We start from the raw sequence: 19,273 nt of genomic DNA, 5'->3' as shown, positions 1-19,273 counted from the left end.
ATTTTTTCAAAAATATGTTCATGGACCTCGGCAAGTTCTCTGACCATCTGAATGATGAACAGTAAATAAGAGAGAAAAGATTTGACAATCGTTTAATGAAGTTAACAATATTCATTAGGTATGAGTGTTATATCGGCATCATGTTCATGGTTCAACGAATCTTTTTGTTTCTGCTGAGGCTCACAGATGGTAGGATCAAAATTTGGTGCCAGCAGCACGAAACCATGGAGCCAAACTGCCCTGTGTATACTGTCCAAGCTACTGATTGTAGTGGAATATCTTAAAGCTAGAATAGACCATAACCCACATTTTTTCTTTAGGACAGTGTTTCTAAGTGCATTAAACTACCTGGACACAAAAGTGTTTTAGTAAGACAACACAAAGTTTTAGCTTATATTTCAAGCCAATTAAAATTTAATCTTGTTTCTGTAGCCAATGTTGTTCAGCATTTTCATTTTAAGATTATCAAGATTTAAATCACAAGAATAAATAAAACAGACCAAGGCATGTTAAAACTGATTGACTGCTATGTTTTTATTAGCATGTTCTAAAATTGCAGTTGATAAGTTAAGTACATCATTTGCATTGAAACACAATGTTAATGCATATGTCCCCTTCACTTTGCATTTACTACAACAGGCTTGGTCTCTGTTTGTGTGCAGAATCAACCATAAGACCTGTGCAGAAAAGTCCAGCATGTGCCTCCCAGCCTGCCCCCATGTCATAAGAACCGTTACAGATGTAGCATAAACCCCTCGGGCGGTGACAACATGATTTTGGTGCAGCAGCAGAGGCAGGTGGGCTAGGCTGGTAAAAGAAGAGGACAACATCGGCATATGTGGAGGGAAAGGGACAGCAAAGATGGCACCAAATCGGACCCAGCCAGGCTGATGGTCACTTGAGTTCAAGACTGTACGCATGGAGTCAGTTAGCAGATTGGGGCGGTGGCGATGTAGAGTCAGTTTAAATGGTGTGCAGATGACACAAAGGTGCATGGTTGGTTCGGATGTTCACAGGAAACCTTCCCTCCGGAACTGTTCCTGCAGGATGTCCTTATACTCGTCAAAGCCACCGTCAATGCGATGCACACGGCCAGCCTCACACACCCAAAGCTCCTTACACACGAGTCGGATTAGCCTCTCGTCGTGAGAGACCAAAACCACACCTCCCTGGAAAAGAAAGCAAAATCATTAGGTTCACTCCATTGTATTCAGAAGACCCCTCTTTAGACCTTGTTGTGTCTCTATATCCTCACTACCTCGTAATGTAGTGCAGCAGACAGAAAATGTGACAATTTTCAGTCCTGACAATGTTTTCATGTGCAAAGTTAGCAAAAACATGATCTTACTTTGAAGGTATTCAATGACTTTGCAAGCGCTTCGATCGTTTCCATATCCAGGTGATTGGTCGGCTCGTCAAGGATGTAAAAGTTAGGGCTAAAAAATGAGAGACAACATGTAGGATTACAGTATGGTGAAAATATGAATGAACTGTTACAAAACCCCATTTAACAAAAAAACAAAAACTGTTCTATAGCACTAACATTTCTCACCTCATTTATTTGTTGAAATATTTGATGAAAATAAAACAATTAGTTTAAATACATCCATAAATCTGAGGATTGTCACTTATATGTGATGTGATATACAAAATGATCTTTTTATCTTTCAATGAAAGACATTGTAAATATATATTTTATATAAGTTTATTTCATTTTGGAGCTCTTCTGCTGCTCCGTTAATTATTATATTAGGACACAAATAGAAGAAAATATAAATACACAAATGAGAGAGCAATACATATGTTCATATTTCTAGAACTGAGGAACAAGTTGGCCAGCAAAAAGCTGTCAGGAAATAAAGGAGATTCACAAGATTTTCTGAAGCATTCACAGAACTGTCATGTAACTAATGTGGTTTCCACAGTTGGGAAGTTCCTAGGCTGTTGCTAAGTGCCCACTAGATTAAACCTACTTTGATATGTGTTGCTATTTGTTGTGTCTGTAGGTTTGCTAGGTGATTGGTGTGCTATGTGCAAATATGACAATGCACTGTATAGAATAAATTGTGATTGCACAGTTTAAACTAAAGGTCTAAACAGGCCTGATTTTTAATGCTCTCACTACCCATGTCCACCTCTCTCAGCTGCCATGAGGGGACTGCACTCATCCACTCTAACCCACAACCTTTTGGCTGCTTGCCTGCAGCACTGCCAATCTGATCTCTGCTGCCAGTTACTTTGCAGGTCACATGGGACCTGCGGCCAAATCTGCCTTGTGCAGACATTAAGTTTAAACTCCAAGGTTCTCACTACCCACTGCAGCGCTCTGCCTACCTCACAATTTTATATATATATATATATATATATATATATATATATATATATATATATATATATATATATATATATATGATATATATATATATGATATATCTTTGTTTAATTACCAAGGCATGGTCATCTGGGCAAAAGCCACACGGCTTTTCTGTCCTCCTGAAAGGCTTGCTACCGGTCGGGTTGCCAACTCCCCACTAATTCCATATCTACCAAGTTGACGTCTGTATTCTTCCTCCGTCAAACCTGGATGTTACAAAACAGTAAACAAGAAACAAGATTTACACACACTCCTAGACTCAGTAAAAATTTTAAACACTGAGGCCTTCAACCCCAAGAACACTGTAACAGCCGTTAAACATGGTGGTGGTAGCATCTTGCTGTAGGACTTTTAATCACAGAAAACAAAACAAAAAGTGTTTATTCTAATACTGTACCAGGAAACTTGCTAAGCAGCAGCTCCACCGAACAAACATTGAGGTCCAGCTGGTCTACATGGTGCTGGCTAAAATAGCCAATCTTCAGGTTTCTGTTGGAAAATGAGCAAAAGGTCAGAACAAAAACTCAATTTCCCATACATTTAGTTAACGTCTAACACATGCACACACACTTAAAACCATAAAAAAAAGGATGGCTCTGGAACATTGCTAAAGAAGTAGATATTAAAATTGCATATTTATGGGAATTGTGTGGCTGTGCTCACCTCTGCAAGGCAGCTCAACAATCTAAATAATAAATAAGGTAAAATGCCCTTTTTTTTTATTTTTTTTTAGTTAGCATGCCTTTAACTTTTTCCACAGAGATGCCCAAATTCAAACAAATGTGTGTTGACTTGAAAACTGCTTGATGGAGGACCTTAATTTTGTTAAGGTGCAACTCAAGCAGCTGTTATCATGCTTTTGGTTTTCTACCTTCCTTTTCTACCTTGATTTGGTTCAAACAAACCCTGGTATGACTACTCTGCTATTGTATTTTTTTTTTCTCTCCTTTCTCTCTCTCTCTTACATCATCGAAGAAGGAATGTGATTGGAAGAAAATCTTGTAAATGGTGGTGATCGGAGATCACTAAAATATTTGGTGGAATCAAATGGTAGAAAAACATTAGAACTCTGGGACAGTGAAAGTAAAAGCATTTCCACACACAAGGTAAGTGTTGGTACTAAACAGCTGTGTAGAAAACAAAATAAGTACAAGAAGAATGTTTGGTATGTGCTGGAGAAAACTTTGCGCAGTGCTTCAAATCTCCCATAATCAATATCTTATCCTGCAGATAAATGAATAAAACTCTGCAGAAAAAAAATGTTTTGACCTTGCAGAGGCTTGTGGAAATAATTCCACAGCGAATGCATGCCATAATCAAACATAAACACAGTGCAAACAATATTAGAGTGTGCGCCTTTTTTTGGACAGGCAGTGAACATAAATAATTCAGACTTGATCAAGTTTTTGAAAACAAAAGTTGCCCGTTTGTTTAGAGCAGCAATATGCACTATGCACACGGTATTGAATGATTGTATCAGTATTATTATTCCCTGTCCATATTCAAGCATCTCTAAATATGACATATAAATATAATATGAAATGGTTTCGTTCTGATATCACAACAATTTATTAACTAGGTTTAGCAAGGTTAAATTATACAAGTTTAAACATCAGTATCAGTGTTGAAGGTGGATCCTCACCTGTGGGCATGTCTGGTTCCACTTATAGGCGTGAGATCCCCCATTAGCAGCTTCAGTAATGTGGACTTACCAGCCCCATTTTCACCTACCTGCAGAAGACATAAGAGTTGTAATGAGAGCCATTAGAGACAACAAGACACAGTAAAAAGAAATAAAAGCAGTGAAAGAGATCTCATAAAAGTAAAAAAAAAAAAACATAATATTGTTCAGATTACAATTGAAAAAATTCAGCTTTAGATGATGAACCTTAAAGCATCGAAGTTAAGTCTTAATTAATAGCTGAGGATATAGCTTTGGCTATTTAAAGGTGGTAACAAAATGTGTCTGTGCAAGCAACCACGTACAATGCAGATTCGAGACTCCAGGTCAGCAGAAACGCAGAGGCCTGTGAACAGATGAATGTCAGGGGAGTAAGAGAACTCCACTTCGTCTAACTGCAGGATTGGTGGAGACAGCTTCTCAAAGTTATCTGGGAAACTGTTCAAAAAAATGCAGAATGAGGGTTATTTATTATTATTAATAAGGGTTATTTTCTGATATGATTAAAAATAAAATAAAATAAAAAACACCAGATAAAACTCACCATAAAACAACTACAGATTCCTTATCAATAGGTTTGAGTTCAGGGCTATGGAATAATAATAAAAATGATAACATAAGAACATGTTGCTGGAATATGTTGCTAATAAAATAACCAAAGTTAGTAACTGACTTACAGTTTCTCCAAAAGCTTTAGTTTGCTCTGCACCTGAGCAGCTCTGTTGGCGTTGTACCTGAACCGGTCGATGAATACCTGCTCCAAACAAACACAAACTTTTAGGCAGTGATTTACAGTCTGGTAAACAGAATAATAAAAAATAAACAAATAAACATTCAATCCATTATGTACTGAACTAACGTATAACGTTGAATTTGCATGTGGAAGTGGAAAGAACCCTTTAGCTTGTTTGGAATTTAATATTTACTGACCCCTACAGGCTTGTTCACATTAATTATCATTGTTGTAACAAAATGTATTTCTTGTATCTCCACAATGTGAACATTTAATGAAGACAAAAAACACGTACATTTACATTTATGCAATAGTTTTTAAATATAATCCTTTTTCACATTGATTATCTTAATAATATGTTACCCAGGTGATTATATAATTCTGAATTACACATTTTTACTATAGTCTTATAAGTAAAAATAAGAATACTCCATTTATTTAATTCATGTTTCACACTGAGGAAATTTTAACAATTTTTCCAAATGTCTGTTTATCTCTAATAAAACTGCTTCTTAAAAGGGTGTAATTGCTTTATTATAACATTAAGGTATCAGTGTGGCATTAAATGGTCTAAATTAGACAATATTGTTTAAAGCAATTATACAGTGAGGAAAATAAGTATTTGAACCCTGCAACTTTGCAAGTTCTCCCACTTAGACATCATGGAGTCAAATAAATTATATATATATATATATATATATATATATATATAAAAATCATATATTGTGATTTCCAGATTTTTTTTTTTTGTCTCGTAGTGGACATGCACCTAAGAAGAAAATTTCAGACCCCTCCATGATTTCTAAGTGGGATTTCCCTGCATTTCTAGAACAATGCAAATTCCCACAAAAAGTAATTATCATGAAAGCCCTATAAAAATCTACATTAATTAGGAATGGAGATACAAGGTTTTGTTCTACATGTAGTATCTGCATGTGTGCGCTTGTGAATGTGTCGGTTTTTATACCTGTATATGTTCTCTATACTGCAGCTGAGCCTCGTACTCCCTTTGTTGGTTCTTCAGTCGATCCTCTTTTGTTTTGATAAAGTTCTCGTAATCACCACGATAACTATCTAGACGCTGAGTGTGCAGATGGATGATGTCGGTTGCGACAGCATTCAAGAAGTTCCGGTCGTGAGACACCACAAGGATAGTCGACTGCCATGTCTGGGTTGATATGGAGAGACACACAACATGTAAGGCATATAAATACAGGTGCAGCAGGACAGCTTTAGTATTGATTAAATAAAACAGACAATACTGTCTGACACTACTTAAGCACATGCACTAGGTATACACTAGATATCAGCAGGGCAGCTGGGCCACACTTAACCGATCCACCGTTTTACTACCTCTTCACAAACTGGCTGTGTTCCAGCTAAAACATACTAGCTGTACAGGGCTAGGATAGTAATACTAGCTAAAGAAAGTCACTGACTAGGCATGTTCCCAACACTGCTGAGGTACTTTTATGACAAACATAGCACTGCTAATGCAAATGTATTGTGCTATGTTGGCATGGCTGATGGAATATGTAATGTAATGTAATGTAATATTAAAACTGTGAGCCAATTGCACAATAAACCATTTTAAATTGTATTTTCAAAAGTGCTTTTTTCTTTAAAGAGCACAACAAAAGTTTCAGCAAAACATTTTTCATATTTCAGTGTGTTTCAAATATGCACTGCTATTACTGTGATCATACGTGCAAACACAACTCTCTCCTGGGTGGGTAGGAATGTAGTCATGTGAAAGAATGTGGAATATCTGATTTAACAACAGAGGCCATTTTACTGAAAAGGAATGGTATTAACTGCCTTTCACTAAGAACAGGGTGTTATTAATAATGTGCTAAATAGGATTCAAAATAATCAGTTGAACCAGAACCAGATCATTATTTGAAGCTGAATATATTTGTGTGCAGAGACTTACTTGTAAATAATTCTCCAACCACAGAATGGCTCGGACATCCAACATGTTTGTGGGCTCTAAATGGAAAGACCAAACAGTGCTTTTAGATAAAAGGATTTCCACAGTCATTAAAGCCTTTACACACAGAAACTACGGTTTACTCACCATCAAGTAACAAAAGGTCAGGCCTGCAATGTAATCAGAAACAAAAAAACGAGTTTGATCACAGTAAATGATGATTATAATAATTATAATTATTATGTTGGCCAATTAATTAAAAAAATATTTTAGTTTTAGTTGATCCATTATATGGAAAAAAGTATACCTGCTTCAGAACTTTTAAAAAATAATTATTTTAATATTTACTCACTTGGCAAAAAGAGCTCGTGCTAAAGCTAATCTCATCCTCCAGCCTCCAGAAAACTCTCTGTGAAAGAAAAAGAACATTACAGTTTCTAAAAAAAATGTAATAAATAACAATTAGGGCTGTCAAATTAACATCTCAGTATTGATAAATTACTCACAGAAAAAAAATAACGTCTTTGTGGGTTTACCAACAAATTGTTGAAAATATAAGTCACACTTATAAGTCATAAGTCAGGTTTTTTGGGACTGCTGTTAAAATGAATTGCAAACTATTCACAATAAAAACAACTGTGTTTTTAAATAGCTAATGACCTAAAGAGAGGCAGGATATATTCAGTAGGCAACAGCTGAAAGAGAGTGGAAAAGAGGAAGAGATGCACTGGGTTTCAACACTGAAATAAGGCATGAACATGCGGAACACTAAATGACGAGAGAGAGAACAGCGTGAAAGAAAGGAGAGCCAGAGAGAGTAACTAATATTGTAACATAACATACTATACTATTACTATAATATAATATATGCCCGATATAGGGGATGATATGGAGAGACACACAATATATAAGGCATATAAATACAGGTGCAGCAGGACTGCTTTAGTGAACAGTGAATTATGGATCTCTGGTTTCACCAAACATGCAAATGTGTCCAATTTGTCCAAGTGTCCAATTGACTCCTTTACTGATTAAATAACACAGACAATACTGTCTGACACTTAAGCACATGCACTAGGTATACTCCAGATATCAGCGGGGCAGTTGAGCCACACTTAACATACTATACTATTACTATAATATAATATATGCCCGATATAGGGGAGAAATGTGGGAGATGGCATTGTTAGCATAGTAATTATAAGACAAATATACCAGATAAACGGGAGAAATGCAGTAGACGGTATTAGAAGTACTGCTATTTAAAATACATTCTCATAGCAAAAAGCGATACATGTGATTAATTTAGATTAATTACAGCGTATGTAATTAACTGGATTATTTTTGTTTATCTTGAGAGGACTAATAACAATAGTGGGCAACAGTGAGCAATAAAATCCCGTATTTCTAATACACTTGGCAAACATGTTTCACAAAAAGCCTTCCTTACTTGGTTGTTTGCTGTTGCATCTTGGGAGAAAAACCTAAACCTGCCAGAATAACCGACGCTCTAAGAAAAGAGAAGACAGAAAAAAAAGCAATGAGTAACACCAGAACACACAAGATCATCATTAAAAATCAAGACAGCAATATTCTATAAACCCATAGATTTCTCTCCAAATGACTACACAAAAACAAATTAAATAAATTAAACTGTAGTTCACAGACATGCCACATGAAACAGAAATTAGTATTGTGGGCATTAAAGCATGGAGGAAAAATGATGGCCATTTCAGGGGGGGACGTTTATTTCTGTTAAAAAAAATGGAGCAGTGTAAATGCAGCATAAGGTAACCCGTCATCGGCTATTTACATATTGCTGTCCCATCACTTTAGGCATGTCAGCATATTGTGGAAAGACAAATTTAACACTACAATAAGAAGGGCTTTACCTTGCTGGAGCCTTGTCTGCCTCAATCTCTTCCAGTCTAGCATAGATTTCAGAAAGGCGTACACTTTCAGACCCATCCGCTCTAGAAGAAGAAAGATGATATAAATCAATATTATAACAGAAAAACAGAACCAACTAACATGACTGGAGAAACAGACATAAAACATTTCCAAACAAATTACTAACATATTATAATAATACCTCACCACAAAGGTAAGTTCTGTAACTGTAATCCTAGCTCAATGCATTTACAATCACCATGACTTCAGTAATATACTGTTCATATCACCAGAAGAGTGATTTAAAACTTAAATAATAATCAGTAAAATTAAATAAAGTACCTTGAAATGTCTCTGAATATTAGGCACTGAGTACAGTTAATCATATATTATAATTTAAAAAGGCAAAACTCTTGTTTTTTTCATAATTTCTGCCACACAAAAATATGTATAGTAAGCATAAAATCAGAGGGGCTTAGTCTGTAACTATGGAACTATGAAGTGCTCCTATATACTCAGTGGAGAATGGGGGGGGAAAAAAAAAAAAAAAAAAAAAAAAAAAAAAAAAAAAAAAAAAAAAAAAAAACAGATAATGGGTGTAGAAACAAGTAAGTGGTCATAAACTTAGTTAACAGGTAAAGATGTCCATGTGTATATGTATATATATATTCCTACTGACATCACTACCAGTTTGTTGCATCTGTCAGTAAACAAGTGCTATTCACAAACACAGTGCATTCTGTCATAAACTCACGTTCCATTGGCAATGTGGGCATTGAGCTTGCGCTCCTCGGTGAGCAGCTCCTCTCGGACCGTGTCGCTCTCCAGGACGCTCTGGAGGGCCGGAGTGTCGTCTCCTGCCACTTCCTGCTCCACGTGCAGGATGGAGATGTGCGCAGGCACGCGGAGGCTGCGGCTGGCCAGCATCTTCAGCAGCGTGGTCTTTCCCAGACCGTTACGTCCAACCAGGCCGTACCTGCGGCCGCTTGCCAAACACAGCTCCGCCCCCTGCAGCAGAGATCTGCATCACAGAACACAGTTTAGTGTACACAGTATTGTCAAAACTAGGAATGTGCATTTTAAATATTTTTAGTATTCTCTCCCCCATTACAGCATTGACTGTGTTTATTAAATAATCTCCAAAGCTCTCCTCATGGGAGTCTAGTATTAGTTAAAATTATAGCTACCATCATATTAACCTTGTTTGGTAAATCAGTGCTTAATGATGGTATTTCAGGTAAGTTGGGGTGGTGGGGAATCACAATTTGACAAATCAATATATATATATATATATATATATATATATATATATATATATATATATATATATATATATATATATATATATATATATATATATATATATATTCATATAGGCAAAAATTCAGATTTGAGCCTCTTCAGCCTGGCAATGTAAGCACACTCTTGATTTGATATTTATACAGCCCAGGGAAAAAAAAAAAAAAGTCATATAAGCCTATTAATGTAAACATAGCTAAAGAGTAAAATAACTAAAAAATGATAGTAGAAAATCTCACATTCAATAAAAAAAATCTGATTTGTCATTCAAGTCTGACGATAATGTAAATGTAGGCTACTTTAATAAAATCATTATTCCAAACCATCTTTACTCACATGCTCACTATATACATGCACATTTGCCAATAGAGAAATCTGACTCACCTCTCCCCAAATGATACGTCAAAGTTTTCTATGCGGATATCATAACTGCGATTCTTCCCGGACATGTCCACCCGACTCTCCTTCTTACTGCTAGCCTGGCTGGCAGAAGCCTCCTCCAAGACCCTTGTTGCAGAAATATAAAGTAATTTTAGTAATGGATGAACACTTATTTATTAATCTAATTCATTCAACTGTGCAATTGTATTAAAATGATTTTATTACAATTCCACAAGCACATTTTTCAGTATGATTCATAATTAGTTTTAACAGGAAAGACAACCCACTTCTTTTTTAACTGCAATGATTTTGGAATGTTAATGAACACTGACTGATATTAATTAGCATTCCTCGATCCACAGTGTCACATACACCATGGAAGGCATTATTACCACCAAGAATGGACAGAGCAGTTTGTGGTAATGAATGTGATCTGCAGCATCAGGCTTGAAAATATCATACAGATCATTGCAGTGTTCTTTAGCTTACATGAGGAATGGAAACAGTCATAGAAAACAACACTAGTTAGCATCCCATGACTTTAGGCATGACAGCGTATTTAAAGTTTATTTTGGCTATTTTCAAAATTAAAAGCTAGCATATTGTAGTACTGTGCATTTTCCAATACGGTGTACAATTGTGTGAAATTGTGGTGAAATTTGAGAATTTATAATGTACTGAATTACTTCCAGGTCATCTGTAAACATTAACTAGAGTAAGGTTAGAGATGTACAGCCCAATAACAAACCCTTCAGTGAAACACAAACACCTACACACTGATTTAAAGCTTAGCCATAGTGTGCACAAAAAAGCTGTAGCACTTACAGTGGGTTTGAGGGTTTCTGGGAGTCCTTTTCATTTCTCCGCTCATGCTTTGCCCTCAGTTTGGCCTCCGCCTTCTCCAACTTCTTGGCATCTACAGTCTGAGCACATGTTTTTTTCCAGTAGGAGGAAAACAAAAGCAGAGTGAGCAACAAAACATGCCACTGTTCCAGGAGATACATGAAGTATTAGATTCTACCAGTGATGTGCAGTAAGGCCCTTCTAACCCTTCAGAGAAGGGGTGACAATAGGTGCATGTAAATCCTTACATAATATTTAATCAGGAAATATACGCTTACATTTACAATGACTATAATGTATGTTTTATAAATTAACTAAAATAAATCAAATTCAAGGCATTAGTCTGTGTTTTTTAGTTACTATAGGACATTACATTACATTACATTTGGCAGACGCTTTTGTCCAAAGCAACTTACAATGGTCAAGTACAATAGTAATAGAAGTTTAAAGGCAAACCATCATAGATAGGGCTTAAAGGAGGTCAAATGGAAATAATGGGATAGAGGAGTAAAGGAGGGGATAAGGGAAATGAGGTTAGAAGTAGTTAGTTAGTTAGAGGTGTTAGGAGAGTCTTCAGGAGTTTATTAATGATAGCGAGAGATTCTCCTGATCTGGTAGTGGAAGGTAGTTTGTTCCACCATTGGGGAACTCTGTATGAGAACAGTCTGGATTGCTTTGTGTGAACACAGCGGTACTAGCCAATCAAAGCTTTTTAAAGTGTCTGCGTGCCCCTTCTACTGATTTTTTTGAAGGTATAGTAATGAGTCTATTACAGAGCCATATGGATCTGGTCTATTAGCAAAGTCGTAGGACAGTCTAACCAATCAGATTTATGATTTTCCCTACAGGGGCAAGGCCATGGCCGTATTACCCCTTCTCAGCGTTCTGATGAAGGTGCTACACATTGGTTAGTCGTAATACAGCGGACATGCTGGCTTGTTTAACAGTTATTTAACTATCATGGAATTGCGACTGCAAATAAGACAGATATTGTTTCATATCTAATAAAAAAGCATATTTAAAGGCTGCATTTCAATGTGAAACTAATTCACAACAATAGGCTGCTTGACTGGTCAGTTTTAGTGTGTACTTAATGTTTTGGCTGCCCAGGCGTACTGTAGGCATACAAATGAGTAATATTGGTTGAACAGCTGTACTTGTAGGAAAATTAAGCATTGATTGATTTGGTCTGTTGAAAAAGGTACTTTTGTCATTTGTAGCTGATTTGGTATTAATTAGGCCTTCGACATTAAACAAATTAATGTAAGTAATTGAATCACTGTTTTAATACACTGTTCAAAATGGGATAACTGATGTACATCTTTCAATATAGAACCAGCTGAGGTAATTTCAGTAGATAGGTTTGTGCTTTTGTCAAAACCTGTAAACAACTGTTATGAGCCAGTGATTTACATATTTCACACATTTCTTAAAATGAAATATAAGGAGGTTATTTCTGTTTAATTTAAATAAACCTGTTCAATATAAAAGCTACTTGTTATGTTAAAGGGAGCTGCTTGCCATTCCTTAATGTTTTAGACTTCATTGTGCTTTCAGGGTTTCAATTCTCTTGAAAATAAATGTAAAAAACAAACAAACAAACAAACAAAACAAAAAAAAAACAATAGTTTATACAATATTTTGGCACAAAATTGTGATCAGGAATTGTGACAGTGTGTGTCTTACCGTACTCTGATTTCTCTTGACCATCCAAATGCCCTGCACATCATTAGTAGCTGATCCAGCTAAAACACAGAGCAGACAAGAGTTTTTTTTTTTGTTTTGTTCACTTTAGATTAGTTACCTTGTTCAACTAGAACTAAAAAAGGTAACCCTTTTGTTGTTTTCTATAATCAAAATTAGAAAACTACTTTATCCCTTAGAAAAAAGTTAAGACACCCAATGCTAATAGCTTATGTTTGCCCATTTGCCTAAAATAACATCAAGTACATAGTACAAAAACCTGGATGAAAAAAAGAGATGACTGGATAATGGACTTACCAGAATCCACAGAGATTTGAGACAGCTGAACTGGAGCATCCAGCAACACCTGCCTCGGGTTTGAGTTGCAATTAGACCTGTTAAAAACACAGATGATAGCAAATCACAAGGAGACACCATACCAAAGATCAGGTTCTGTTCTGGCTGGTCTCAGAACAGCTGTATTAGTTAACCCATTCATCTCCAACAACTCAATTTAGAACAGTAAAGTAAACCCCCACAAAGCAAAATGAAATTATGTTTTGTTAGATTACACTTAAGATTAATCTCCAATAGGGATGTCCGAGTCATTTGATTTTGAGTTCTGATACAATACTTTGGCAATGCAAAAAAAAAAAAAAAAAAAAAAAAAAAAAAAAAAAAAGAAAGAACACATTCAAGTTTTTTTATTATTATTAAACATTATCAAAATACACCATTTACTGAATAGCCATATTAATGCAGCATGGGCATTCTCAATGCATGAGTGCAACAGAGTCTTTAGTGAACTTGTTAAGTAACAACATAACGTTAGATTTCTGATAAATCAGTGATCAGGATTGTTTCCAACCCATTCTGATCCTTTAAAAAAATATGCGAATGGTGCGCTGTATACAGGTGAGCTGCTAATGGAATTGAATACATCTACGGGGAGAAATCTAGAAACAAGCTTTGTTCTTTAGACTAGCTTTTTTTTTCTTCATGTTTCTATGTACTGTATACATGTTTATCTGCATCTGTTCTAATGTAACAAAATGGATCTCTATCCAAGATAAATGGTTTAAAATAATGTGCTTAGGTGCCTAAAACTTTTGAAGAGATCTGTGTACATTTAATTCAGTTTAGCTAATTTAGCTACATCATTTGATTGATGCAGATTTATTATCAGACAATCTTAGAAAACACATAAAACTATGTAGAATATACTAGAATATTAATTCAACAAGCTGATACGGGCATAAATGGGTTAAGATGATGCATGATGAACAACACTTACAACTTAAGTGTATTAAACAACTGGAGACAAAATGTAACAAAATGGATCTCTATCCAAGATAAATGGTTTAAAATAATGTGCTTAGGTGCCTAAAACTTTTGAAGAGATCTGTGTACATTTAATTCAGTTTAGCTAATTTAGCTACATCATTTGATTGATGCAGATTTATTATCAGACAATCTTAGAAAACACATAAAACTATGTAGAATATACTAGAATATTAATTCAACAAGCTGATACGGGCATAAATGGGTTAAGATGATGCATGATGAACAACACTTACAACTTAAGTGTATTAAACAACTGGAGACAGATATCTCGGACGTCGTCCTCGTTTTTCTCAGCAGCTACTTCCTGGAGAACCCCACCAATGGCCTCGAACACTTCCTCTCCATCTTCAAAATCAGAACCACCACTGTCTAGCACTCCTGGAGCACAGAAAAACACACAGCAATTACAGGTCAGGCAGAAAGACAAGACATTTAACAAAACATACAGCCTATAGAAAAGGGAGGTCTCAGGTTCAGCTTCCTTTTACCCCCACTCTTAATGTGGAGTATCAGCATTAGTATCAACAGTATTGAAAGTGTTATTTGTTTTCCATAAATAATGCAGTTTCGCAGTTTAGATGAGATGTACTGCTGAGTAAAATCACTTTATATATAATAACCGATTATATACTACAACATTGTGGACTAATTTATTCAGTTTACCAATTAATTTTGTTTGAATTACCGTTTTATAGTTCGTATAATATTGCATATTCCAGTATGACTGGCATACGTGACCAGTTAAATCCCATTTTCTTTAAAACAACACAGTAAAACATGACACTCTGGACTGATATCTGTCATTTTCTGTTAATTACTGATGTGTAATAATGGTTTTATAGTGGAAAGAGTGATTTAGACAGTATGTAGTTTCAGCATCGATATTGCAATGGACACATACACAATGGTTTGTCACACTGTATGCAGCAAAACAAATTTTTAATTTTTTGCTGCATACAAAGAAAAACTCACTGTTCTCATTTTTCATGACAATATAGCTACCAGATTAACGTACACCTAATACTGCTAGTTTTACTGTAGTGATTCACAGATTGCATTATTAGGTTTATGACAAATTTGATGATTCTGCCTTAATGCAACAGTTTTAAATAGTTTAGATATTGTGTTATGTTTTCATTCTGCACAGTAAAGTAGTTAGACACCACTGACTCTAAATAAACACTTTCATTTACCTTCTGAGAACTGTCCTCAGTCCTCAGCACTGGGCAATAACACCAGTTGATGCTGAATTGAGGACATCTGATGAAGTTCTGATGGAGCACTGGCTTAAAAAAATCTAAATATCAGAAATTGATCGGGTTTAAACAGATGATACTTGGAGTGTAGTAAGATTTCGTGTCATGTGATCTTGCAAGATTTGTGCACAGGTTACCTAAACTAATATCACACTGACACACACCTCTGTATCTGCTGACTTGAACACATGGTTCAGTGTTGTTACAGTTGAATACAGAACCCTGACGGGGGGAAATTCTGACAATAGTGTGAAAGGACGCGAGTGAGAACACACAGGAGAGAAGGTTAGGCACTTCATGTTAAAACTAGTTGCAGCACTTGCATACTATTCTGTCTTTTACTGCATAAAATAATCTACACATAATTCATAATCAGAGTAGAGTCTGACAGTCAAGATCAAGATATCCCAAATAAAGTGTACTCCATTTCACAGAACTTTTTGTAGAGGTTATAGCATTCTGCTCATGTTCTTACAAGCCAGAATTGACCTGCTGCTGTAAGAAACTGTTGCCTTAGTTTTGTGGTCGTCTCCTGCCTGTGGATTTAGCCCAAATCCTGTCTGAACCTCAGCTAAGTGTTCTTCGCCTGTCACTCTTGCATTATATAAACTAACTTTCACAGGAAGAATCTATACATACTCCTTAATTCAGAGTTAATGAAGACCACAGACAAGCTCTGCATTGGTGGCCTTTTCTTAAACAACTCATTTAAATCCACAAATTCAATTAAAGTAAAATTGCTCCCGTCAGGTTGGCTGCAGACATCGGATGAAAAGGTCATGATGATGGTAGACCCACTGCTTGTTCTTTGGTCCTGCTTTATTAGCTCCTTCAAATAACTGGAAGGCTGCAATATGGCCCACTGGTGACCTGATATTTGTAAGCGTGAGGAGCAGAACATCCTTGATATTTCACAGTGATTTCCACATCCACCTACACTAATTTTAATGGCATTAATCAACCACAAATACCAGCTATAAATATCATTTTGATGAGCTGCAGAATATCCATATCAGATGTTTTTAAGATTATTTTATCTTAAACGACCATTTATACACTATATGGACAAAAGTAATGGTAAAACATCTGCTCATTCATTGCTTCTCCTGTAATCAAGTGTATTAAAAAAAATTTATGCTGCTTTTGTTGGAGTAACTGTATCCTGTCCACTGTGTCTGTGCAGATATGATTGTATTCAGTGACAAAAGTGTTAAAAAGGATTTTGGCAGAAGCGAAGTATGAGCAGTGAAAATTACCTCAATTATTTTCTTAATATTGTCTATGATATTCAGGGTGATCTGCAGAAGTATGTACGTAAGACTGTAGGTAAAGTTATAATGGGGTATCTAGACTCTCTGTAAGTCCTAAATGTGTACATCAGCATCAAAAGTTAGATACATACGTAATATTAAATATCCACAGATTTAGATGGGGTTCTTTACTTTTTACTTACATTACAGTTTTTACCACTCAGAATTACAATGTGGATATTTTGAATTACAATTTCTCCAAGTAAAAAGCAATTATAGATATCTGTAATTGAAGGTTTAACTATTAAAAAATGTATTTATAGATAAAAGAGAGGGCAACATATGACTAATCAGAATTAGCTACAGCTACATTAGTGCATGTGGTCCTGGTAATATAACGGATCATATTATTACCAATATCTAAAGTGAGAGTTTCTATTAATAGAAACTGTGTTATATGAATCTATTTTTAACATTTAAATGTCAAATTATATTTAGGACTGTAATCGCTGGTGTCATTTTAGGTTAAAGAGGCTTGCCATAGGTCAACATACTTGTAAATGAATTCTGACAAGTACAAATACTAGTGATGAACGATGATATCGAAATTATATTGGTATCGGCTGAGAACACTGGCTGCGCTACTTTAATATTCATTGAAATAAGCTCATTTTTATTTATTTCTATTTGCTTAAACGTTATACATTTACACCAGTTTTTTTAAGTCTCTCTAAGTTATATATGTGCACTGACAAATATATATTAGTATAATATTGGGTATCAGCCCAAATTTTTCACATCGGTGCATCCTGAACAAATTCTGGATCAAAATATGTCGAAATTGTAGAATATGTATATGTATTTAGGGTATGTGCAGTTTTAGATTAGATTTAGATTACAGTGCAGATATTTCTACTAGTAAAAAGTAATATAGATATGTGTAACTGGAGTTTAGTTAAAATGTAATCAGCAATCAAAGAGCAAATCAATGGCAACATAAGACTAATCTGAATTAGATAGCTACATGTATAGGACATCCTGGACATCAGAGATGACAAATAAAGTATAAATACTTTTTGCTTTGCTTTTTGCCTTACCCAAGTAAAAAATCTAAATAATCTCTCCATCCAGTGTTGCATTAATTTTTCACCTAGATCTTGCAGCATTGATAATAGTGGAGTCTGACCTCTGCACAAAGTATTCTCCAGCACATCCCAAAGATTCTCAATGGGGTTAAGGTCTGGACTCTGTGTTGAACTCTCTCTAAATCCATGTGTGAAAATGATGATCTCATGCTCCCTGAATCACTCTTTCACAATTCCAGCCCCAATGAATCCTGACATTGCCATCTTGGAATATGCCAGTGCCATTAGGGAAGACAAAAAAATCCATTGATGGAATAATCTGGTCTATATTCAGTATATTCAGGTAGTCAGCTGACCTCATTCTTTCAGCACATACTGTTGCTGACCATAGACCAGACCTAGAACTGCAGAAAACCCAGATAATTTACTTAGTTCAATCCAGGTGGTGACTTTTTTGTGGCCAGGCAGTGTAACGTTAAAGTAAAAATATGGCTTTTAGGAAAATGTGTTTTGGGGAGGAGGGGTAGTGCGGCCTAAGCTTTCATGCTTAATGGTATTTTTTCCCTTAACATTACTTTAACTTTTAAACTTTAAGTAGTTCTGAAACCAATACTTTTACACTTTTACTTGAGTAAAAAGCTTGAGTTGACACTTACATTTCTATGGGAGTATTTTGAACACTAGTACCTATATATCTATACCCGAGTAACGTTAATGAATGTAAATACTTTTTACACCTTAGCTGGTAATACAGACATCCCACATATCCCAGAAGTTCCAGCAGTCTCCTGTACTTTAATAGGGGCTCCCAGATGCCTCCATATTATTTACAATTTCCCACAAACCATATTTTAGAGCTTAAGGTTCTAACAACTGGGTTAGAACTGTTAGTTAGTCAGCTGTTATCTCTGGTGTCACTTTATGCTATAACAGCATGCTATGGACCTCAGTGTGTGTGAACAGCTAGTCAGATCATACCCTGACTAACCCCCCGACCGTTTCACTCCCCGTAGGCGAGCTGAAGCACTGCCTGTCGGTCTGCCAGCTCAGTACCGGTCTCCTCAGACAGCCCCAGACTTGTACACAATTTGTACTGAGTATTTACGCAGGGAATCCTGATTTAAAGCCTGAAGACTGAGCCTCTCTCCGCCACATGAAGCGCCCGCTCCACACACCGGCGCGACTCACCAACACGCTCATTTAGCTTAGCATAGCTTAGCCGGCTAATTTACCACTCCAAGCTAACTACCTCAGCCTGGCCGTTAGCCGCGTCGATCCGCGACTCCAGCGCTACATTTCGGCTAAACTTACCGGTGATATAGTCAAACACTTCGGTGTCAATTTCGGGGAACTCGCTTTTCAGGATGTCCACGTAAGTCGCCATGATACGAACAGACACACCGGCCCCTGCTGCCGAGGAGCTTCACTCAGCTGCGTTCCGTCACCGCGGTGCAGCATGGGAAATGTAGTTTTACCGACTTAGCAGAGGAGCCAACTGAACTAGCACCAGCTAAAAGTCACTCA

At 36.1% G+C, this 19,273-nt stretch overlaps 1 protein-coding gene across 2 annotated transcripts; it reads right to left on the bottom strand.

Annotated features, from left to right (window-relative positions):
- Positions 1-507: 507 nt before the first annotated feature.
- abcf3 (ATP-binding cassette, sub-family F (GCN20), member 3) lies at positions 508-19,203 on the bottom strand. 2 transcript variants are annotated; one of them, XM_007254603.4, is made up of 21 exons: positions 19,061-19,203; positions 14,392-14,536; positions 13,133-13,209; positions 12,818-12,876; positions 11,114-11,211; positions 10,292-10,414; positions 9,363-9,629; positions 8,611-8,691; positions 8,169-8,228; positions 7,071-7,127; positions 6,866-6,888; positions 6,722-6,777; positions 5,756-5,956; positions 4,733-4,809; positions 4,600-4,644; positions 4,361-4,493; positions 4,017-4,105; positions 2,772-2,863; positions 2,448-2,580; positions 1,349-1,436; positions 508-1,169 (listed from the first exon to the last, which is right to left on the bottom strand). In XM_007254603.4, the coding sequence occupies exons 1-21, from the start codon at positions 19,131-19,133 to the stop codon at positions 1,011-1,013; spliced, it is 2,136 nt and encodes a 711-aa protein (XP_007254665.1). In that variant the 5' UTR covers positions 19,134-19,203; the 3' UTR covers positions 508-1,010. The 2 variants fall into 2 exon arrangements, with proteins under 2 accessions (XP_007254665.1, XP_049338856.1); XM_049482899.1 differs by lacking the exons at positions 14,392-14,536; positions 19,061-19,203 and adding an exon at positions 14,109-14,131.
- Between the last annotated feature and the right edge of the window lie 70 nt (positions 19,204-19,273).

The sequence above is a fragment of the Astyanax mexicanus genome, chromosome 8 (genome assembly GCF_023375975.1).
Source record: "Astyanax mexicanus isolate ESR-SI-001 chromosome 8, AstMex3_surface, whole genome shotgun sequence".
NCBI lineage: Eukaryota > Metazoa > Chordata > Actinopteri > Characiformes > Acestrorhamphidae > Astyanax > Astyanax mexicanus.
Note: the sequence above shows the minus strand (reverse complement) of the source record. Positions and strands in the feature narration are given on the sequence as shown.

Coding starts and splice junctions, on each gene's coding strand:
- abcf3 (XM_007254603.4), bottom strand. CDS start 19,133: ATGGCGACTTACGTGGACATCCTGAAAAGCGAGTTCCCCGAAATTGAC. Junction 8,229..8,610: donor GCAGACAAGGCTCCAGCAAG/GTAAAGCCCTTC, acceptor CTCTTTTCTTAG/AGCGTCGGTTATTCTGGCAG. Junction 1,170..1,348: donor AGTCATTGAATACCTTCAAA/GTAAGATCATGT, acceptor TTTCTTTTCCAG/GGAGGTGTGGTTTTGGTCTC.